Raw genomic sequence first — 24,752 nt, forward strand, 5'->3', positions numbered from 1 at the left:
CTCACAGATACCGAGTATTGGTGCTTCCGTTGGCATGAAGCAGGCTTCCCGGGCAATCAGGAACCCAGGCAGCGGGTAATGACATCCTACCCTGCTTCCTGATTGCCAGGGAAGCCCGCTCCATGTTGTCTGGCCGGCTTGATTGTGATTGGCAGGAAAGTCGGTTTCCAGGCCAATCAGGAAACCAGGCGGCGAGTAATGACCTGATCGAGTCGGCTTCCCAGCCAATCAGCAAGGAGCTGGCTTTACGGCCAATCAGGATGCTGGGAGAAGGGACATTAGTCGTTGCCCTGCTTCATGTTACCCTACGGCACTGCCGGTCAGAGGAAATCTTCTGCTGACCGGAAGTTGCGGTATTGGGGAAGGTATCGGAGCATTTGGGCAAGTACAAGTACTAGCCCAAATACTCTGTATTGGTGCATCCCTAATCAAAACTGTATTTGACTGTGCTAAATAGCGCTAATCATTGGTCTTGCAATTTGCAAGCGAAATTTAAAATGCATAGGGAAGGACTGCCCTGGACAGCACTACAGGACAGCGGTTTGGGAGAGACCGGGCCAGATTTGATCAGGCAATTCAATTTTCCCATAGTACCTGGGAAAGTGAAATTATCCTTCAATGCACATTGTGCGTGTAGGAGAGTTCTGCTGCATGGCTACCACAATATGGCACACAATGGAATGGAGGCAGCACCCAACGTGCACACACACAATGTCCTATGCATGCATTTATTTGCATGCAGATGGCGGGGGCAACGGGGTTGGTTTTAATTTTTTTCTTTATCATTTTTATATATTTTACACAGAACAGATGTTCTCTGCAGTTCTTGACAGCTGAGACAGGTGGCACTGTGATTACAGTACTCCGGTCTCAGTGATCACACAGAGCAGACGAAAAACGGATGTTCTTCGTCTGCTCTACGTGCTCTATGGTGAGCTCATGTGCCGTGGTCACGGGTCCCCCAGAGGAGCGGGGGACCCCGAAAACCACAGCACGAAAGACCCACGATTGCTGCTGCGACTTCTCATACAAGTGATCTGATCAGATCACTTGTATAAAAACGAGCAGCAGCTGCACGCTGTACATTTAGCTCTGCTTGTCCGAAGCAGGGCAAAATGTAAAAAAAAAAACTACTTGCCCAGCGCCTGATTTTTTTTTGCATGTCCCGGGCGTCGGGCGATAGGAATTCCGCGGCCCTGGAGTATTTCAGCAACTGCTGATCTACTGGGGATTTTTCACACACTACCATCTCTACGGTTTACAGAGAATGGTCCGAAAAAGAGAAAATATCCAGTGAGCGGCAGTTGATCGAATGAAAATGACTTTTTGATGTCAGAGGAGAATGGGCAGACTGGTTCGAGATGATAGAAAGGCAACAGTAATAACCACTCGCTACATCCGAGGTATGCAGAATACCATCTCTGAACGCACAACACGTTGAACCTTGAAGCAGATGGGCTACAGTAGCAGAAGACCACACCAGGTGCCACTCCTGCCAGCTAACAGAGGCTACAATTCGCACAGGCTCACCAAAATTGGACAATAGAAGATAGGAAAAACATTGCCTGGTCTGATGAGTCGATTTCATCTGCGACATTCAGATGGTAGGGTTAGAACTTGGCTTAAACAACATAAAAGCATGGATCCATCCTGCCCTGTGGGGGATATTTTCTTGGCACATTTTGGGCCCCGTGATGCTATCATGTCAATATGGACCAAAATCTCAAAAGAATGTTTCCAACACCTTGTTAAATCTATGCCATGAATAATTAGGACAGCTCTGAAGGCAAAAGGGGTCCTACCGGGTACTAGCAAGGTGTACCTAATAAAGTGGCCGTTGATTGTATATACACGCTTGGATAGAATTGTCATCCCATACTTTTTTTCATCTTTGCAGCTACACTGCATTTCATCTTTTTTCGGATCCATTCAACAATACTTTGCCATCAAATGTGTCTTTATGCCCATGTCATGAGTTCATTATTTTGCACATGAAAACATTTGAATGTCTTATTGTGAGCCTGTCTTCTAGGCAGCTAAATCATTAATCTTTCATATCACCCCACAAGGATCTATTGACTACTGACAAGCCTTTTGTGTATCTGAAACTAGTGAGCCATTTATCAGAAGATGTGAAGGTAAAATTATGGGAGCTGCCATTGCGGGGTTTTTTTTAAAGACAAAGATTCCAAGGCTATCATCCTAACCATCACCCTCTAGCGTCCCATCAGCCTAGAACAACAATGTCTAAAGTCCTTGTTCTGCATGCATGTTCCAGGGTGGTAGAATTCTGTAAAATAATAAGAAACCAGTGTCTAAGGCCAAAACTTACAGTGGTGAAGGGTTAAAACCTCTGCCAGGTTTTTATAGCCATCTTAGTCCGTGCCGGGTTGAGACACCCTTTCTATTTATTTTGTGGCCATTGTCACCCGTAGAGTAAATAATGAAAAAAACAAAATTTTAAAGTTGTCATCAGAACAGGAGACGAGGGTAACTCACCCAATGGGGACAACGTTTTTGGCGACAGCTGTCCGAGATATTTTTCCTCGGGTTAGAGGGACTTTAACACTTTCTGGGAGAGGAAGAACCCCCCCCAAAAGGGACACAGAAAAATAAAGAAATAAAAACCTCTATCCAATAAAAAAAAAAAAACACTTTTGATATTGCATATATTTTAATTTGGGCTGCAACGAACGTTTATTTTTGGCCAAATTTTTTTCGATTAATCGGATAAAAAAAAATACCATCTTTTATTTAAAATACACAAATGGAGCATTACAAACATAACGTTTACTTCAGAGTAAAACTGCATGCACATTTTTTGCAATTACACTGCACTGGAATGCACGGCATAGTGCTACCGCACATTCTAGTGCGGGCGATCACACTGTGGGCGGGAGCCTTTTTGGGGTGCCATTTTAATGAATGGCACCACAACGCACATGCCGCCGCAGAATTTTTCAGGCTGAAACTGAAAATTACTTTTTTTCCCCACCTTTAATTTCTTTTAAATAATTGTATGTATTATATTAGACATTTTGATTCGTTTCATTGATTTAAAATAATCTGCATTGAAAAACTTCGACCAATAAAATAACCAAACTTTTAAATGAAACAAAGCCCGGTCCTCAGTTTAGAGTAAGCCATGAATATTGGTCAGAAAATGATTGCTTTCACTATGCCACAAGCAGCGATACCTAACATGAGTAGTGCAATCGTCGTTTTCACACGCAAGTACACCTGACGCGTGTTTCAGTTAGTATGCGCGCACTCGCATGGTCAGGGGACTTGACATTTTATGGGGGGTATTTTTAAATTTTACTTTAACTTTTTTTTTTACTTAACTTTATTGCTATAAAATGGGGCTCACAAAGCCCCCCTATGCGATAGCACATTGGTAGCGACAGGTTCTCTTTAACGTGACATTAGGGGTCTCTATTAGAACCCTAGTGTCACCTTTCCACTTAGATAGCTTTAGATGGGGAATATAAAATACAGTAGGCAGCGGCTGAGAGCAATAGCCAGCCTGCTATTGGCTTTTTTAAATCACAATAGCCAATAGCAGGCTGGCTATAGCACCCGCCCACTGCCTGTTGTTAAATCAGCAGAGAAGGGACCTTATGGAGGAAGTTCTCCTTCAGGTCCTCCTCTTCTGACTGACAGAAGGCAGTGGGCGGGTGCAATAGCCAGTCTGCTTTTGGCTATTGCGATTTCAAAAAGCCAATAGCAGGCTGGCTATAGCACCCGCCCACTGCCTGTTGTTAAATCAGCAGAGAAGGGACCTTATGGAGGAAGTTCTCCTTCAGGTCCTCCTCTTCTGACTGACAGAAGGCAGTGGGCGGGTGCAATAGCCAGTCTGCTTTTGGCTATTGCGATTTCAAAAAGCCAATAGCAGGCTGGCTATTGCTCCCAGCCGCTGGATGGGAGACTTGTTGCCGACTTTCTACTGCCGGCTACATGTCTCCTATCTGGCAGAGGTTCGGGCTTGTGAGACGGTGGTGGATGTAAGGTGGCACATTTTATCAGGCATGGGCACTATATGACAGATCACTTGTAACAACATATACTGATGCAATCTGTTATCATAGTACCACTATATAGGTATATTGTCTATTCGGACCCCCTGGAAATTAAAAATGCTATTACAGTCACGTTAAACTGCTGCCTACAGGAGGTTTGGACATTGGCAAATAAAAAAACACAGTTGAAGGCCAGGCCCAGTGTAACCCCTCCTCTACCCAGCATGCCTCTGTTTTTTCCAGTGTCCTGGGAGGGTGGATGCGTTTATTTCTTAAGCTCTTTTTTTCCTTTCACTAGCCCTAATTTGTTCAAGATTTTTCTTTATTTTGTAACTTTTTTTTATCAGTAATCTTGATACACTGCTGATAATGTTTCCTCTGACTTCACTTAAGAATTCTATGCATCTGGTTGAGCTAGCCTCTGCATCTGGCAGCAGCAGCTATCTGTATTGGCGAATCCTCAGCAACAGCTTTGCAGACACTACCTGTATCCTCTAGGCTAAAGATTGCTGAGCTAGCCTGGAATGTGACCTCCAGGCACAAGGTTCTGCATTGTGGCGCTTTCCAGATCTATATGTACTGTGTTAGTTAGCCACAGAGCCTTTCTAGGTCCATAGCTGCGGTACAGTCTCTTTTGTGACCCAGTCTTTGAAGGGTCATATAAATGAGTTATAGAACTTTGAGCTACCTCAAGGCGGAGCGTGTGATGTCACATGACGTTGACGGCACACGGTGAACGAGCCGCCATCTTGGTATATACCCAGATCTACTCCAAAATGGCGCCGGCGGCCGATATGGCCGCAGCTCGTACTGCCGTTTCGGATCCGGAGACTCGTTGCCTCCGAATCCGACACAACATAAAAATTTGTTTCCTTTGACGAAACAAATGAAAACGTTTTTCGTTTTCATTTATTTCATCTGTAAACGATTTTTTTTGTTGTGCACATATACACACACACACACACACACATACATATAGTGCCGACAATTTATGCAGCTCTTTACATACTGCACACTCACATCAATCCCTGCCCACAAGGAGTTTACAGTCTAAGGTCCCTATCCCACATGCTTTTGAGTGAAGGAGAAAACCAGTTTACCCCGAAGAATACCCCCCTGCAAGCACAGGCAGACACGCAAACATTTGAACCTGGGACCCCTCAGTGCTGCAAGGTAGAGGTACTAACCACTAAGCAAATAGAAGAACCCAAATAGGACACAGTTAATAGTAAGAAACAAAATCATTAATGATAAGCCAATCAAATAAAAAAAGAAGACTAACCACAACTTGCAGCATGCGATCATTCAGGTTTCCCGGGCTCTCAGACATCATTTGATTTAGGGTCTGTATCAGTGTTTTCCCCAAAAGAATTATGGATCCAAACATGGCAATAATCCCAAACACCATACCCAAGCTGAACCTGCAAAATAAGAAAGCATGTAAGAACCTCAAAGATGACTGGTGCTGTATGCAAATGATTATCTTGACGTGGCATTTCTATATTTTTTTTTAATCGAATGTAGGGCTGCAACAACTAATCGACATAATCGATTATTGAAAAAGTTGTCAACTTTTTCAATAATCGATTAATCGGCTTCCGATCAGTTGGCCCTGTTCACGGCTCCACACACGTTATGCGCCGCACCTCCTCCCCACCTCACACTCGCCGCTGCCAGACCCGCCTGCATGGACGCTCTTTACGCCGCACCTCCTCCCCGCCTCACATTCACCGCCCGCCCACATCCACGATCGGCACAGGGACGCGGGGAGATGTAGTAAGGAGGTGCAGGTGTGGGGGGATGACAGCCGCCGATAGACAGGTCCGATCTCAGAAGCAAGTTGCTGGAAGACTGTGCTCAGGTAAGCCTGCACTTTCCCACACATGGTGCTCTATAATGTATTGCTGGGATTTGTATTCTTCTATAGCTGATGGTACATTGTGCTGTACTGTATATTATACAGAGCAATGTACCATCAGCTATAGAGGAATACAAAATCCCAGCAATACATTATACACTGTATGCATAATGTATTGCTGGGATTTGTTGTATTCTTGGTATATAGCTGGTGATATTCTGCACTGCACTGTATAGAGGACTACAAATCAAGGAATAATAATTATACAGCGCAATGCGGAAAACCACCAGCTATAGAGGAGTAAAACAAATCCCAGCAATAGTACATTATACAGCGCAATGCAGAATACCACCAGCTATAATGTACTATTGCTGGGATTTGTAGTCCTCTGTAGTCGGTGCCATTCTGCATTCATTGCTGTATAATTTTACACTTTCCTTTTCACTATATTACACGCCACACTATTTTTTTTCTTTTTTACTTCCACCGCTCCAAGCTTGCTCCTGTGATGGAGTGCAATCTCAATACAAACTAGTAGTCCATCAATGGAGCCATTTTTTAAATTGTATTATTTAGCCGATTAACCGATTAATCGAACTTAATAATCAGCTAACTAATCGATTTTGAAAATAATCGTTAGCTGCAGCTCTAATCGAATGTTTCTATTACTTTGGAGCATTTTCTTTTCACTTGATAGATTCTTTCTGTGATGTACCAGATTCTTTCCGTTTCACTCAAACTGGGATCATTATGAATGTTTATGGTGAAGAGATAAGGGTACCTTGAAAATTTTCGCACAGTGTCATGCCTTTTCATCATGCAGGTGGGCCGGTTCCAGGTAGGGTGGAATCCACTCAGAAAAGGACAGAAGTTCACCTCCATTCAGCTCAGCATCCTACTCCCCGCCATGCTGCCACAGCTGTAGCTTCTAATGTGATGCTAGGACTTTGATAGAAGGGGGGTTCTGATGAAAAGGGGAACTTGATGCAAAGGGGGAACTCGATGTAAAGGGGGCACTCGGTGTAAAGGGGGGCTCCTGGTGTAAAAGGGTGCTCCTATGTGAAGGAGGGACTCCGATATGAAAAAGGGGTCTCAGTTGTGCAAGGAGGGGTCTCAGTTGTGAATGGGGGCTTCTGATTAAAAAGAATGGTGGACTCCTAGTGAGCGGGGGTGACTCCAATGTAAAAGAATGAAGCTCCTGATGTAAAGAGAGGCTCTGATGTGAAAGGGGGGATTCTGGTGTAAAAGGGGTGGGGGTTCTGATATGAAGGGGGAACCACACTTTTTGTGTGTTTTTGCATGGGGTCTACTCTTAAAATTGATACCAGACCCTTACTCCAGATAATTGAGCAACCTGGGTTGACCCCTATCGGAAAAGAAACCTGATCACACATAGCTGTGCAGCAGCCTGCCTCTTACCATTTCTCTCACCTTGAAACATGAAGCCAACAGTCACACATTTTGGCTAATAGGGAGGCAAGTGTAGTTGGATGGCATGACCATGAAAAATCTGATCAAAGTTTCAGTAATAGAAAGGCCTGTCTTTTGGAAGAATTGTTGAGCTCTGGCCATAAACTATGTATGCAGCAGGCACCTGGAAGTTCCAGTGGTAACACTATTTTACATAACACTTTAAAGGGTGACTCCACTTTTATTACAAAATAGATAGATAGATAGATAGATAGATAGATAGATAGATAGATAGATAGATAGATAGGATACTTCCATTATAATCTGCAACTAGCTGAGGTACTAAAACTGTCACAAAATCAAAGCAACGTTGGGTTTTCTCAGCAATGTATGCAAACTGATTGTCATTAATGTAATGTCTGGCTTTTGTTAATGACAAACAATGGAATTAGCTAAAAATATAACTGACCAGGAAAGGTCAGCACCATACACCTATAGATCATCTGCAGAGTTTCTATGGTCAGATTGAAAAAGTGCAACAGATTCCTCCATCTAAGTTAAACTGTGTGGATGGAGGAATCTCCCGCTAGGCCAAGCTTCAGTGTCTTGCTATTCGGCCCCGCTGGCTCTCAAAATACCTGAACAATCTGATTGGATGCAGGCATAGTTCAGGCGTTTTGAGAGCCGGCGGGACCGACTAGCAAGATACTGAAGCTTGGCCCAGTGGGAGATTCCTCCATCCACACAGTTTAACGTAGATGGCGGAATCAGTTGCACTTTTTCCATCTGAGCATAGGCTGATAGAAAAAATAAATAAATCTATAGTTGTATGGCCAGCTTTTATGATGACCCAGTAAACTGGGATCTAGCAGTGTTCAATGTTTGCACTTTCCCTGTGATGTCTATAATAAACCCTGTATACACACAAATGCAGACACTTACCATAAGTACAAGAAATATGGTTTCCACCTTCCCCACTTATAAAACAAACGATTGAAAAGTGCGGTTTGCCACCGAATATGGAAGGGGGAGATGCTCAATCCTCTAGCAGAAAGCCATTCTTCATATGAACTCTTGTATGTTTTTGAGGACTGCAAATAAATAACAGAAGAAGGGTTTTCATTTGCTATTAAAAGGTTAAAGCAATTCATTGTTTTCTGTTATCAACTGGCCTACTCATCAAATCTGTTTGGTTACAGGCATTATATGGCAGTCACATCATATTGCCATTTCCACTGCAAATATTTTTTTTCCTTCAATGTACATGTGCTTAAAGATATGTATTATTATTACTCAAGGTTATATATGTTTATACAGCCGTTATCTGGTGGGAACCATAGCAAAGAGCAGAGAAAAATCCAAACCATTCAATTGTAATATGCCAGCGAAGTGCAATAGCCCAATACCATATACACGTGGTCATTAAGACTCAATTGGTTGACAATCTAAGAGCATCAAGTTTTAAACACATTCCAAAACAGGCACTTCCCAAAGTACTCCTAAGTTTTAAACACACACACCTCCAATAAAAAAAAAAAACACGCTGCAAGGGTTGCCTGCTCATTTTTGTCTACGGAGTATTGTGTATTCCTGACTTCCGCTCCTGATGGCTATAAAGGTGGCCATACACTCTACAACCATCGCAAGACTTTAGTCTTGCGATGGTTGTACAGGGATTTTAAAAAACGTACGATCTGCCTATCTTGGACAGGCAGATCGCACTCTCGATCATCGCAAGCCCACCCCCCTGAGGGGCGGGCTTCCGATGACCGCAATGCTGAACGGGCAGTGTGCGCGTGCGCACACCGGCCCGTTCAGCATTTGTCTTCCGAGCACCGTTCTAACCAGCCGAGAATCGTACGATTCCCGGCTGGTTTTCGAACATGCTGGTTCGACAGAAGACGTGCGACCATACAGTAGAAACGGTCGCACGTCTCCGTTCACACTGCTCGATTATCGTACGAAAAACCGATCGCATACGATTATCGTACGATAATCGTGCAGTGTATGGGCACCTTTAGACCGATGCCCACATCCTCTTCCCCCTTGCGCCCTTATCCCTGCATTATACGTGTGGAAGCAGAGGTACAGTCCACAATCCAAAGTGGAGCGCCAACTGTCGGCGAAGCGGGGATCAAGTAAGTACAAATTCTTTACACAGCCCCCCTAGACATAAACAAGCAGTTACCCCTTGCAGGGATCACCAGGTAAAAATAATGGGGAAAAAGGCATGGAAAGAGAAAGCTAACAGCCACAACAAATACCTGGTAAGCTACAATATTTTTTTACATCGGGTTTTAAAGGCTAATTCCAAGTTTTAGACCATGTTTATCCCCTTACCTTTAAGCCACACCTCCCTCACTGCCTGTCTATTCTTCAACGTGATGTGGGTTGACGTGATGTGGGTTGACCCGCATAGCTGCATCATTCATTCACAGATCCATTCACAAGATCTGTGAATGAAAAAAAAACTACACGTCCCATCAACCACTGCGGCAGAGTTCTTAATGGAGTACAAGTGACGGGATGTCACTGCACTTGACTGATAACTTCTCCAGGTCCATGAAAGTCCATAGCTCAGTGCAGGCCTGGGGGTGGAGGGACAGTCTGCAAGAGTCTGATGACCCACTGATCATGGGGGCAATGTTTTGCAGGCTCTAATGCAAAAAATGAATAAAAGCCTCTTACCATACAGTAGGGCTGGAGTGTGAGAGTAAGAACAAGGAGCCTGTGCTGTCAACCTTTGTGCTGACAAGAAGCCTGTTGACAGGAGAAGAGAGCAGAGTGACAGAAAATGAGCTAATCCTTGTGCTGCTTCTCCTTTTACAGTCCAATCACTGGCTGTGGCCAGTCCAGGACAACCTGGGCTCAGAGAAATTGGGTTGAATGAGGCTGGCCATCAGAATGAGGACATCCAGTGGCAGAAAAGCAGTATTGCCAGGGAAAGCTCTGTATTCATGCTGGTTTTGTTATTTTATACCGGTACTTTAATTGGCTATTTACATTTTTATCTAGTTCTGTTTTTATCTCTAAATATGTTTTTAGCATGTTTTTCTTGTAAAACGTCCTCAGCTGAATGTATGACAGTGGCAATGATACTGACACATCTGCTTCCTAAATGGGTACTCAAGGGAGAGCTGCAGAGGTAATAAAATATAACATCAACTAAAGGAATTTCAATCTCCTGATCACAACGTCATACATATTGTTAATTTTTCATTCCATGATTCTCATGTATGATGATGGATCCCGCCCCCCTCGTTCATGTACACACACTATAAATCATGTGACCACAATATGTATATGCGGCTAGAGAAAGGAAAGCTTCCTCCTATGCTGTCTCACCGTCAGGAAAGCATCAGCCAGATAAATGGCACACCATCCTCCCAGTACCACCACCACCAGCGGGATCGGGATCATCGCCACTGGCAGCTAGACATCCAACCTGCAGAGCACGCCGGAACGCAACACTCACAGGAACTCCACATACTGGGGCAGCTGTTCCGTATCGGACATATCCGTCGCAAGTACCACATTATACTGGCTGGTGATTGGCTGCTGGCTGTTACCAGCTTTCTGACATATTTAATGCGGGCGGAAGCAATGTGTCAGACGAGGCAATGTGTGGTTGGCTGGAGTGGGGTGCTTGACACTGCCAGTACATAAAAATGATCCTTATGGGCGCTTGTATACTGCCAGCCGTCCTTTGTGAATCTAATTTGGACTAGAGCTTCATACTAGACCCCAAAATTAATTGCTCTATAATGTGGATTTTTTTTTTTTTTTGCATTTGTAATTATTCTGTCAGAACGGAAAGTCAGCCGTGAACTATATGTAGGAGAAACAGCATAGGAGCTCAGAGCTTCAGTGGTTTAACCTTTTTGCTGCCAGTTTTTTTTGTTTGTATTTTGCACAGACATATTAAGGTGCATATCGCATACATAATTACACACCTAGGGCTAGTTCGCACTAGATGCAGTTGTGATGCAGTCTGTTCAGTTTGGCCGCTGCATCAAAATCACATCACAATGCTTTCCAAAGGGATTTCTGGTGCTCTATTCAACCAGTGCAGTCATTTCCGATGCAGTCAGAAAAAAACCTGCTTGCCACATTTTAGCTGCACCTGAACGCAAAAAAATGCATCAAAAAAGCATGCAAACGCACTGGACTGCACCTGAAAGCCTAATTTATGCTTAATTTAATTTTGATCTGTCGCTTAAAAAAACACTACCTATACAGCGAAGTTACACTTGGGGTTAACTGCTCATTTTGTACAGAGGACCTGTGCAAAGGTCTTTTAATTACATGCTCCCCCAGTTGTCAGCACTCACCTCTCTTCCCTCCGCTCCAGCTTGTGGACTGCCCTCATGTATAATGTAAGGCTATAAGCCTTGCATTGTACGTGAGGACAACAGTAGGCCTTGCGCACCGGATTTGGAGCCAGCGGGAGTGGGGAACAACTAAATAAAAGATCTTGAGGGCCTGTTTACACAATCTCCAGGCCAAAATGTTTTGCAGCAAAAATGCATACACAGTAATTTCAATGGTTTTAAATGAGGTCAGTTCACACCACTGTGTTCAGGTGCAGAGCTTTTAATAAAAAAGTACAGTATGCTGCATTTTTTCTTCACACTGGAATGCACAAAAATGCATCTAAACACACTAGAACGCACTGTTAGGAGCTTATAACGCAGGCAAAACCAATTGGAAAAAAAAACCCACCAGAACACGTAAAAAATGCATCAACATTGTGCAGAAACGCATCCAGATTTGGTGTGAACAAGCCCTTGCCCAGATCTTGCAGACAAAACCAGCAGTTAACCCTTGCGGTTTGGGAGTAGCCTTTAAATTACCTGTTTTTTTGAAAGCAGAGACCCTGTAGAATAAAATGGTGGAAGGTGCAATTTTTTACATTACAAGATACTTTACAGTAAAAAAAATACACACAAACGAACCTATTGCACATAATCACAATATACTCACCATTTTTGGATTAAATATATACAATGAGGTTGTGTCAAGTACATGGGTATCAAATATGTCAAGCCTCAAGATCTTGTGCGCCTGTGAAACGTTTAAAAATGCAGTAAAATATTCCATAGGCGACATTATGGACCTGTTCACACGAGCAGCATGCACTACTGCACAGCTGCTAGTGTGCACTGTGATCCGATGTGCAATGTGCTGATTTCAATGGATCACACTTAACTTTTTTTTAACTATATTGAAATGTCACAAAGTATTATGTCACAATATGCTGTGTTGACATGCGGGATGTGGTACTTTTTTTTAGCGCAAACCACAGCGTTGTGGTAGTGTGAGCCACCAGATCGCTTCCACGGGCCGGTAAAGTGCCTGTGAAGTGTGATTTGCACTTCAATAGCTTATTTAGAATGGAAAGGTGACACTAGGGGTCTTTTGGACCACCAGTATCATCTTATAGAGGACCTGTCACTGCCAATATGCTATCACATGGGGGGCTTGGAAGCCTCCCTATATGATAGCAATTAAGCTAAAGAAAAAAAAACAGTTTTTAAAAATAATATCAAATAAAAAAAATGTAAAATTAATGTAAACATTTTTTAAAAGTACCCCGACCCCGCGAGCGCGTGCATATTGACGTAAACAAGCAACAGGTGCGCCTACATACGAAAACAACAATCGCGCTAAACATGTTGGATATCGCCACACACACCAGAGTGCCAATAGTGCCAATATTTACATGTATCCCTAAACTGATGATCTGCAGGAGCTTTTAAAGCGTCATCTATGGACTTTTTGGCGTACTGAATTTGGTCGCCGTTTCACAGACACACACTATTTTTAACCTAGGCATGTTGGGTATCTATTTACTAGTCATAGCCTCATCTTTTATTTTTTTACAAAAAAAATATTGTGCAACATAAAAATTTGCAACTGCCACTATTTGCTTTCACTGTTGGCTTTCAGAAAATATATAATGTTTGGGGGTTTTAAGTAATTTTCAGGCCTAAAATGTGGAATATAGCATGGGTGCAAAAAAATGAAAAAATACACAAACATAAAGATTACTTCAGAATAAAACTACATGTACAATTTTTTGCAATTGCATGGACTGGAATGCATGGCATTGCAGTACCATGCGTTCCAGTGCAGGCGATCACACTGCAGATGGGAAGCGCATTTGGGGTACCATTGACATAATTGCACCCGCAACCCATATCGTGCCACAGAATTTGTCAGGCTGAAACCGAAAATAACTTATTTCCCACCTTTTTTTCCATTTTTTTTTTAAATTTTTATAAATGATTGTTAGCACATGACACTTGAATAGCTTCAGCCAGGGAATGACAGCTGCCAGAGGCAAGATTCCGCAGACGGCAGCTGAATGGAAATACAGCAGGTAGTGGGCTAGTGCAATAGCCAACCTACTATTGGCTATTTCAAATTGCAATAGCAGGCTGGCTATTGCACCCACCTACTGCTTGCTGTCAGTCTGAGGTCCGCTCCTCTGTTGATTGCCAGCAGGCAGTGGGCAGGTGCAATAGCCAGCCTGCTATTGGCTATTGCAATTTGAAATAGGCTATTGTGGGGCGGGGGTTTGAAAAATCACAGTGGCATTGGCTGACAATCGGTCTGCCCTCCCTGCTGGGTACTGGCTGTAGTGGTCTGTGCAGCGGAGGAAGGAGAGAGCTGCAGAGTGGTGGTGGTTTGTTTTAGGGGAGGTATGGATGTGCTTTCCTCACCACTGGGCGCTGGCTGCAGGAGTCTGTGTCCTCTCCTATTAAAGGGCACACAGAGCTGATGAAACACTGGCTCCCAGCATGGAGACGAGAGGTAGGGGATCCAACCAACTAATCGATAATGAGAATAGTTGAAACAATTCTCATTATCGATTATTATCGATCAATTAGTTGGTTGCAGCCCTAATCAAATCCATGAAAAGCTTCAAAGTTGCATCCAAACACAGTGATGAAACCTCCACCAGAAATGAATACTCACCAGATTAGACTGATCCCTGGAAGGCCAAATAAGCATTATACTATTCACACCTGGATCCCCCAATAGTTGCATCACCAGTAGTGATGGGCTCGGCTCGACTCAAACATCGTCTGTTCGGCGAACACACAAACTGTCAGGGCGTTCGGCAGGCTTTCCGCCCGCCGAGCACCTTGCAAGGCACTGCGCCCAGTGCAGTGCCTTGTGGAGCCTTGATTGGTTAAAGCCTTGCACTTGAGCACAGGTCAGGTGCAAGGCTTTGCCCAATCAGGGCCCAGTACTCTGTAAGAGCCATGATTGGGCAAAGTCATGATGACTTTGCCCAATCATGTCTCACCTGTCAGATGCCGTAAAACTGTAAACAGTTGGGTGGGAGTTCATCACGAGCACACGGGACGGCGGTCGTCGTTTATTTATTTATTTTTTATTATTTCAATGTATTTTTTATTTCGCCAAGCCATCATCGTTGTGGACAACGCTGGACATCGTGATTGACCCTGGATTACGTTGGTGGATCCATAAGCCCCTTGCCTGCACCCCCACAACCAACGCCCCAGGGATTGTGGGGAAGAGGCCTTCGTTCCCATTGGCATGGGGACAATGTGCTTTTCCAGGGGCGACCCTGGAAAAGTACCCTCCCAGTGCAGAGGGCATGTGGCCCGGTTTTGCAGGGAGGAGGGGGGTGCATTCGCTCGTCAATCCCCCCCCCCCCCTTTGCTGCTCTGCCAGGCCTGTGCTTGGATCAAGGGTCTGGTTGGGAATTTTAAAAGGGACCCCATGTTTTTTTCCCCCATTTTTGGGGGTGGGGTTCCTCTTTAAAATTCCTAACAGACCTCAAGGGCCTGATATGACTTTGAGGGGAAACCCCACCCAATTTTTTTTCTTTTTGTTTTTTAAATTGGGCTCCTCCTAAAATTCCTACCAGACCTAAAGGGTCTGGTATTGTTTGGGAGGGAGAACCGCACAGTTTTTTTTTTCTTTTCAAATGTTATTTTTTTCTTTACATAATCAGGTTGAAAAAAGACACATGTCCATCGAGTTTAACCTATAGAGATATGAAGACAAAGAAGAAAAGCCTAAACAGAACCCTATGCCCCCAATTACTCACTGTTGATCCAGAAGCAAGGGGGAAAAAAAAACCTTTTAAAGCAGTGGTTCTCAACCTGTGTAACCTCAGGACCCACATTTGTCCTTGGTCATTAAGTTGCGACCCAAGTCGCACTGCAATGGAACGTACGGCATTAGGGCACCACGCCTTCCGGTGCGGGCGTATGACCTGTGGGTGGGAGGTGCGTTTGGGGTACCATTCAAATGATGGGCAACGCAACACACCTCCCACACCAGAATCCACGGTAGGTGTGATTGCGTGATACTGTGCGTTAATCGCAAGGCACTATGCGATAAATGCACTGTACTAATGTGAACGAGTATTCAAAAACACGGACATACATACACAAAATGGCTGCTTGGCACGAGAACTGACAGTGCTGCACTAGGGGGAGGCAGAGGAACCTCTCACCTTGAAAAGTGGAAGTCATGCGGTGACCCACTGAGCACGGAGTAGCGACCCACTTTTGGGTCACGACCCACCAGTTGAGAACCAAGGCTTTAAAGCATGGTTCAATTTGTTCCAATAGGGGGAAAAAATTCCTTCCTGATCCCATAAGCCAATTGGATATTCCCAGAATCAACAATCTTTGATGCTTAATATACCTATAAGAACTCAATATCTAGTATTATTTTGTGCATTTAGGAATACATCCAGATTTTCTTATAAACAATTAACTGAGCTAGCTAGAACTAGCTCCTGGGGGAGTCTATTTCACATTTTCACAGATCTAACTGTGAAGATTCCTTTCCGTATGCAAAGGTTAAACCTCTTTTCCTCCAGACGCAAAGCGTGCCCCCTTGTCCTTTGCAGTGACCTTAAAGTGAATAATTTTGTCACCAAGCTCACTATATGGACCATTTATGTATTTATAGATGGTGATCATGTCCCCCCTTAATTGCCTCTTCTCCACAGAGAACAAATTCAGGTCAGTTAATCTTTCCTCATAGCTGAGCTCCTTCATGCCTCTTATGAGCTTAGTCGCACTTCGCTGCACTTTCTCCAGTTCCACAACATCCATTTTTGTGAACTGGCGCCCAAAACTGAACTGCATATTCCGGATGAGGTCTTACTAATGCTTTGTACAGGGGCAGGATTATGTCTCTCTCTCTCTCTCTCTAGAGTCTATACCCCTTTTTAATACAAGAAAGTATTTTGCTTGCTTTAAAAACTGCAGCTTTTACAAATGTCATTTTTGTTGCAGTAGGTTCTATACATCGTACAGATGTACCACTTTACAGGCAGTTTAAGGGGACCCCCCAGGCACAATATTAAAAGGAATTTTTTTATTTTATTGTTTCACTTTAAGTGATGTTAAAATTACTGCTCCTTTAAAAATGGTATTTAAAAAAAATAATAATAATAATGTAATTGATTCCTGTCCCCCAGGGCAGTACCCGGATCCCCATACCCTTTTTATGGCCAATAAATTGCATATAAGGCTTCAATATTGGGACATTTGATTTTTAAAGTTCTACCCCCAAAGACTTGCATTGAGTTTGAATTCAAACTTTTTACATGTTCTAACATTCAAATTCGAACTGAACAGGGAGGTGTTTGACCCATCACTAGTCACCAGGATAAACACGTTAGATCCTTGGACAATATGATCAAAAAACGTACTTTGTTTTAAACTCACATCAGGGAAAACAGAGAAATGCGCACCATAGTGTAGTAAAATTATTTATTAGCAACACCTTAAAACAAATAAAACCACTCGCATGTATCTGTGCTTTAAGACAGCATCAACATAGACCGCATGTGCCCCAAGGTGCTCCATTACATGTTACATGTGTGCGGAGTCTCTAAGCATCAATCAGAGTGATGAGGTCACACACAATCACATCATTTTCACAAACTACGCGTTTGATCCAATTTGACTTTCCTAAGGAGTTCAGATTGGAGTGTTAGAATGTACCACTGCTGTCCTAACCAAGTAAAAAACTCCGGACCAGGGCTGGCAGATATGGTACTAAGGGAACCGCCCACTGTTTAGAATATGATAGAAGGCGGCCGCTATGGGGCCCGAGGCACGGCGGTGCCCGGCCAGGGCATCGCCCTGATGCCATGCGGGCCGCCTGGGTCTCTATGGCATCTTGCTCGGACAGCCAGGCTGCTGGCTGTCACTGGCGGCTGTGAGGAGGAACGCTCCGTTTCTTTCTCACAGCCGCTGCTGAGTTGGGGACAACCAGCAGCTTCGCAGGAGGTGGCTGGGCCCGTCATCGGCAGTGATCGAGGAGGCGGGGCCCAGTGACGGAGGAGTCGATTGTGGAGGAGAAGGAGGCGGAACAGAGGATCAGGGCTGACAGATAAGAGGGCTTGACCGCCCGCCTGAGACCCTGCAGAGCCTACCATAGAGAGTCTATGGTGGGCTCTGCAGGGTCACCCTTAGGTGGGCTGTTTGGGTTATCAGGTGGGCGTAACTAGAAATCACAGGGCCCCATACAAAATTTTGCTATGGGGCCCTGTGATTTCTAGTTACGCCCCTGCCAGCAACGATAGCTGAACCTAGGATTCAAATCAGCATTGATATTCAGACCTGAAAGGTAATTAAGAGGGCCAACATAATTTATCAACTTGACATACAGTTGCAATTTTTAATTTCTTTTTACAAAGTCATTTTTGTATAGCACAACATTTTAAAACCATTTTAAAGACAGACAAACTGTGTTACTGTTTTCTCTATCAAGACCTGAATATTCTTATACCTGGAATTTAATATAAAAAAGAAACACCAAGCGCCTTTCCCGGTGCAAATAATCCTTTTATTTGTTTAGAAAGATTAAGATTAAAAGTGATAAATGGTACTCACAAAAGAGGTGGATAAAAAGCGTGTTGGACATAAATACATGCAGATTCCTAGCAGTCAGCGAAAACAATCCAAATATGCTGCTAGACCAGCAGAAACTAGCTGACTTAACTGAACGCGTTTTCAGAGAGTTTCCCCTTCATCAGAGCTGGAATTTAATATGCATATGGCTGATCAATACAACAATTGTCTTGTGTGTGAGAGTTGTGAGCAGCATTTTTCATATATATCTATTGATATTGATATTCCACTAGGGGACCTGGGAGACAGTATTGCTAATATAACAATCTCTTTGACTAAAGAGACCTTAAAAGGGACCCTGTCAAGTAAGCTGTTGCCTATCACACCTGAGGCTCACAAGCAGTTCTACTATTGCCTGACTCTTGGGACTGCTACTAGTCCTGAAGCAGATATGTTGCCATGTGTGCTACTACACTGGTGTTCACTGAAATTAACAATCACATCTGAAACCCCAGGCATTCGCTATCACCAGATGGTACAGTTAACAGCCAATTTGATAAGTTTCCTTTAAACCCTTACAATAAAAGTTTTTGATAATTACAAAGTAAGCTCCTGTTATGACTGGTAATGGACTGCATGCTATTTAATTGCTCTTTTCACAATCCTAGAAAGCCTCTGAGGGCTAATGAAGGCTAATTAGCTTTCTATTTGAATCCTTCAATGCACCGTGCATTACAGTGAATCATATCTGACAAAAATGAAGAGTTGCAGTGATTCATCCTTTAAATATTATATGCTTCCCTAGGGCAGGCTAGTTGTCCTTGATCTTATGTCTTATTATTTTTTTTGATTCAGTTTGCTGTAAAGCAGTATGTGTACAAAAAGTCACAGGACAATATTTTTTCATAATCTGTTTTCCTCCTCCCATTTGTTTTTAACTTGTTTGTGTTTGTTAAAATGTTTCAGAAGTCATCACTCTCCTTGTCCAAGACGACCAGACATAAAGACTGCTTTCCCCACGGAGTTCGAGTTTATGGTTCCCTCCATATTGATGACATCCTTTATTACTTTCAGTACCACTATATACTTCAGGAAGGGAGCCCTGAAATGAGGCATGCCTCTCAAAACACCACCCCCGTTCAGATGGTCATTGGGCTTTTTTCTGAACAGTGGTATAGGAATGTAGAGTTGGCGAGGGGATTTATGTGCAACCTATTTGCCCCTAGTTCAGGGGTCAGCAACCTTAAACACTCAGAGAGCCATTTGGACACGTTTCCCACAAAAAAAGAAAACACTGGGAGCCACAAAACACTTTTGACATCTAAAATGAAGATAACACGATATATATCGTTTTTTACCTTTATGCTATGTATAGCATGTATATAGGTATATGTGTGCATAGTAACGCACTGGACTCAGGGCTTAGCAACGCACTGGACTCTGGGCTTAGTAACGCACTGGACTCTGGGCTTAGTAACGCACTGGACTCTGGGCTTAGTAACGCACTGGACTCTGGGCTTAGTAATGCACTGGACTCTGGGCTAAGTAGCGCACTGGACTCTGGGCTAAGTAGCGCACTGGACTCTGGGCTTAGTAGCGCACTGGACTCTGGGCTTAGTAGCGCACTGGACTCTGGGCTTAGTAGCGCACTGGACTCTGGGCTTACCTGAGACCCGCAGAGCCCACCTGAGAGTGACCCTGCAGAGCACACCATAGATCCTGCACAGCCATCCGAGACTCTCTATGGTGGGCTCTGCAGGGCCTCAGGTGGCCTGGTCGCCGGGGTCCCTTTCCCTGTACCTCCTTCCAACTCCTCTTACCTGCTGCTGCTGGGGCCTGGCCTCTTCCACCCCCTCTCCCGTCACCTCTGCCATACCACCTCTGGTGCAGTTGATACTCATGTAAGAGGCCCCCCAGGCTGCCCAGACCCCTCACATGGGTACCGGCTGTACCCCCCTGGTGTTCTATCAAAGTTTGTGACTACGTTACAATGTGTGACCGGTGACGTGGTCACACATTTCAATGTAATCCCGCCCCGATTTTTTGGCAGTGGAATGTGTGACCAAGCATAGGTCAAGCATTCCAACGCTTTCTCAGCTGTTCTATGGCAGATCAGCATCGCAAATCGTACGTGCAGGAGAACTGATCTGCCCTGGAACAGCTGATTGGTCCTGAAATGTCACTTCTATCCGACCCTGTGAGTGCAAACTCACATTCCACCGCACTCACAAAGTCGGATAGAAGTGACATTTCAGGACCGAACAGCTGTTCCAGGACTGAACACCTGGACAGGGAGCCGCAGCAGAGGGATAAAAGAGCCACATGCGGCTCTGGAGCCGCAGGTTGCTGACCCCTGCCACTGTTATTTTGGTAAAAGGGTCCTGGAAACTCTTCACTAATAACAAGTTCCATCATACCTCTACCTCTGGAAGTCATGCTTATGACTGTCAGAGTCTTGCAATGCTTAATAGGATTTGTAGTTTCACCACAGCTGGGGGACCTACCCCTGCATTAGTCATTCCTCTATATCCTGCCCCCTGCACATACACCTCATACAAATTAACTTCATATGATTGCCACTACATGATGTACCTTGGTGTTTTTCCTGACCTTGTGCATCCCTTTATTCATACCACATAGCTATACCTAATAAGATCGTTGCTGAGGGTATTTACTCTCAAAGCAGAACTTTAGAAAACAATGTTTGCCTTCTGCAATAAAAGCATCTTACCTTGCTTTTCACAAACTTTTTTAAGAATGTACATGCATGTGCTGCTAAGTTTATGTTCTCAACACACCATGGCGCCAGGATGAATTAACCCCAGTGCGCATGTGCGGGAATTAGGTCATCCTGGGCTGGCCAGTGAAGATGGTTGAAGATGTCGAACCTAGGAGAAGACTAGGGGAATATGGTGGCATGGGTGACGGAGCTTGTGGACATTGTATTGCTGAATAGTAGGTGAGTATAGCAGACTTTAGTTCGGCTTTAAGTATAGATCTGTATACACACAGGGGTTCTTTTTATTCCATGGAAACATCAACAATAAAACATTGATTCTGTGACTTATCTCTGCTACAAGATCCATAAGTCGCTCTTTATCTACTTTGGATTTGTATGGATATTTGTATAGATGTACACCCGGGCATTTACCTTACAAATAAAGTGTAGTGGCTACTTCTGGGAATATATACATGCACTGCCTCTCCAAAAAAAAAAGTCACCACTTGGATTTAGCTAAGCAAACAGGTAAGCGTCTTCCTTTGGATAATAGTTCTAACATTATGTGCCCAACAAAAAGAGGTCACTGCCTGCCTGAAAATACTGAATGACGAGGTTTTTCCATCAATGGGTTTTTTTATGCCCTGATGGCCGGTCATACTACAAGATGCCAGGATTCATCAGGCTCAAATTGTGAAATAGTGGTTCGGAGAGCATGAGACATCATTTTCTCACATGGATTGACCACCACAGAGTCCAGAACTTAACCCCATTGAGAATCTTTGGGATGTTCTGGAGAAGACTATACACAGTGCTCCGACTCTCCCATCATCACTACACGATCTTGGTGAAAAATGATTGCAACTCTGGAGGGAAAATAAATGTTGTGACATTACATAAGCTTATTGAAACAATGCCACAGCAAATGCATGCCGTAATCAAAGCTGAAGGCAGTCCAATACATTTTTAGAGTGTGCGACTTTTTTTGGACAGGCAGTGTACATGCTTTGTTCTTTCAGCTATGTGAATGGTGATTATACCGTAACTACAATTGTTTTCTATGTGTACCATCCAAACCACAAAGCAGTGGGCGCTGTGATAAAAATGCAAACATGCTGTATTTTATCACAGCACACTTCGCCACACAGCAGTGCAGTGCCATACTTTGCCCTGTGGGAATCTGAATGTAGTGTGCACATTGGGGAATTATTAAGACAAAGGGCCATATCTACTGCTTCATACCAGACCACTCCTGTCCACTCCCATGTAGGGGAATATGAAATTCTTTAAAAGACAATTTTCACCAACACAGGCTCTTTACTCCTAAATATACTTAGTACATTGGGCCAGTTCTTTACCATGGGTGTGTTTACAAATCATGACATTGTTACAGTATTGGCTCACTTCCCATTTTTCTACACACAAGGCACCTGAGAGGGTGCCAATAGGACAGGGCTCAAAATTTCAAGTCCTGAGCTACTAGCCAGGCCTTAAGAGTTACTCGCCACCAGTCGCGCCACCTGACCCCTACCGTGCCCCGCCCTTAACTCCGCCAGGTCAGTGGTGTGACACAGAGATCAGAGATCAGTAACAATGCAGAGTGCAGAGGCCAGTGGTGTAATGCCGAGTACAGAGACCAGCCGGGTTGACGCATAGTACAATGGCCAGTGGTGTGGTGTAATGCCGAGTACAGAGGCCAGCAGTGTAATGCAGAAAAAAGCAATGTATCCTCAATAGGATATGATATGAAAATTCCTGGATTTTAATAAAGAACATACACCAGAAGGGCATTATAGGGAATATATAGTTGTATATATTTTATTGCACCCCGCAATGAAAGGTTTAAGTGCTCATCTAGATGCTAAAAAATAAAGTTATACTCACCTGAACCGCCGAGACGGCTGCCTGCTTCTCCGGTCCCTGAAGCTTCTCTCTTTCTACGCTGCAGCATTGGAATATTCCTCACCTTCCTCACCTCTCTACACTGTGTACAGAACGTGATGGTTTATGGGACTTTAGACTGCTACAGCAGAGGGGAAGAGAGGCTCGGAGGATCGGGTAAGTATACATTTTTTTTAACCTAGACAAAAACAAGAACTTAACCCTTGCAGAGCAGGGGAAGCCCCAATGCAAGGGTTAATTTAAAACATGTGCCTGGAGTTCTGCTTTAAACAACAATTCTCCTCTCATTAACTATTGTCTGTAAACATCCTCTATACATTATCTACCAAATTCTGACAGCTGCTGTCTTGAGCTGTAGGTCTTGCAGAAAATTGAGTTAGTTTATGCAAAAAAAAATTTTCATACAATTTTGCATAGTATGTATTTTTCAGGCAGAACAAGTATTGTTTTAATTTGCATAGGTACTATATTAAGGATACCAGTAGGATGATTATGTAATTTTGAATACAAAGCATTTAAATATGATCCTTTTATTTGCTATGAAGGGACACAGTTTGGGTGAACGAGGAGCCAAAATCATACAAAACAGTCACTAGTAAAGAGTAATTTAATTCCTGTCCACACTCCGCAAGTGGAATAAATTGTTTTTACTACGGTATATCCGAATTTTGGTCTTGGAGTACAATCTGTTAAAGCTGAACTCTGAAGGGAGAAACTAGATTTGCACATTTGCTATGTAAAAATAATTTACCTTTAGGGCCCCTTCACACATACTTTGGTGACCTGCGTTGTAGCAAACCAGATCAGTGCAGGTAACTACAAGGACAAAGATAACATGTTTTCTGAGTCCCATTCACACCACAATGCGGGTGTGATGGGTGGTGCACTTCAGAAAAATGCACACATGCTGCTTTTGTTTTAGTGCAGCCCACTGCACTGATGTGTGAATAGCTGAATGGAGTGTACACATTGTACACCACCAATAAATAAAGAAAATGTAGTGCTATACAATGCACATTGCCAGAGCTGCCACAATGCATTAGCTAAAATGCAGCATGGGCAAGTGTGAATGGGCCCCTAATGATGAGTGTACCATTTCTTTCCTGACACCAGTGTAACCGTCAAGCTTTGTGCGTTGAGACTGACAGTTCCAGCTTTCATACAGTAAAAAAGAGAAATGCTTGCTCTCCACCTTTCTCTCCCCTCATCCATTCACAGAGCATCTTGTGTATTTTTTGACCGAGAATACAAGGCATTCTGTGATTGAACAACCAGAGGTCCTGGTGTTCATCCGATCCTCCTCTTGTGAATGGACAAGCAGGTTCTGGTGTTCATCCTACCCTAATCTTGTGAATGGACAAGCAAAGGTCCTTGTGTTCACCCTACCCTCCTCTTGTGAATGGAGAAGCAGGGGTCCTGATGTTCATCCCACCTTCCTCTTGTGAATGGACAAGCAGAGGTCCTGATGTTCATCCTCCTCTCCTCTTGTAAATTGACAAGGGCAGAGGAACATTGAGAGTAAAATACCCTCTTCTTTACCCTATGAGATCCAGAACTGTTGGTCTCAGTGCTGGAGGTTCAGTGCTTACAGTAATGTCAGGGAAGAATAAAATGAAGGGGTTTATAAAAGTTCCACCTGGCTATCATTCACGCGGCACTAGCGCCCCTAAATGGAGCTGATTAGTATAGGAAGTTCCTATACATCCTGCTGCACTAAAAAAAAGTACTGTATGCTATTTTATTTTTTCAAGCGCACACCACAGCATTCCACTGCAAAGAGGTGCTGTGAATGGTGTTAATTCGTGACAAGGCAAATGGCCTTTTTTTGGGTTTTGCGCTGGAAAAACGGCCAGCTGGAAAAAATGGCCACCACAGCCCCAATACATCTGGTGTGAATGGGCCCTTACACTTCAAAAACTGAGGTTTAAGTGGTCTTAAACTACAAGGCAGGGCAGCAATGGAAACGTTCCTGTGTTGCTTTCTAACTC

General features: G+C 43.8%; 1 protein-coding gene across 1 annotated transcript in view; it reads right to left on the reverse strand.

The window, feature by feature from the left end:
- MBTPS2 (membrane bound transcription factor peptidase, site 2) overlaps positions 1-10,757 on the reverse strand; it is a 41,073-nt gene extending 30,316 nt beyond the window's left edge. The window contains exons 1-3 of the mRNA XM_018562429.1: positions 10,633-10,757; positions 8,230-8,378; positions 5,302-5,440 (exon numbers count right to left, since the gene is read on the reverse strand). Of these exons, the coding sequence (XP_018417931.1) occupies positions 5,302-5,440; positions 8,230-8,378; positions 10,633-10,707 (363 nt within the window). The 5' untranslated portion in view covers positions 10,708-10,757. The remainder of the gene's footprint in view (positions 1-5,301; positions 5,441-8,229; positions 8,379-10,632) is intronic.
- Positions 10,758-24,752: the final 13,995 nt, after the last annotated feature.

The sequence above is a fragment of the Nanorana parkeri genome, unplaced genomic scaffold, assembly GCF_000935625.1.
Source record: "Nanorana parkeri isolate BGI_ZX_2015 unplaced genomic scaffold, ASM93562v1 scaffold577, whole genome shotgun sequence".
NCBI classification, from domain to species: domain Eukaryota; kingdom Metazoa; phylum Chordata; class Amphibia; order Anura; family Dicroglossidae; genus Nanorana; species Nanorana parkeri.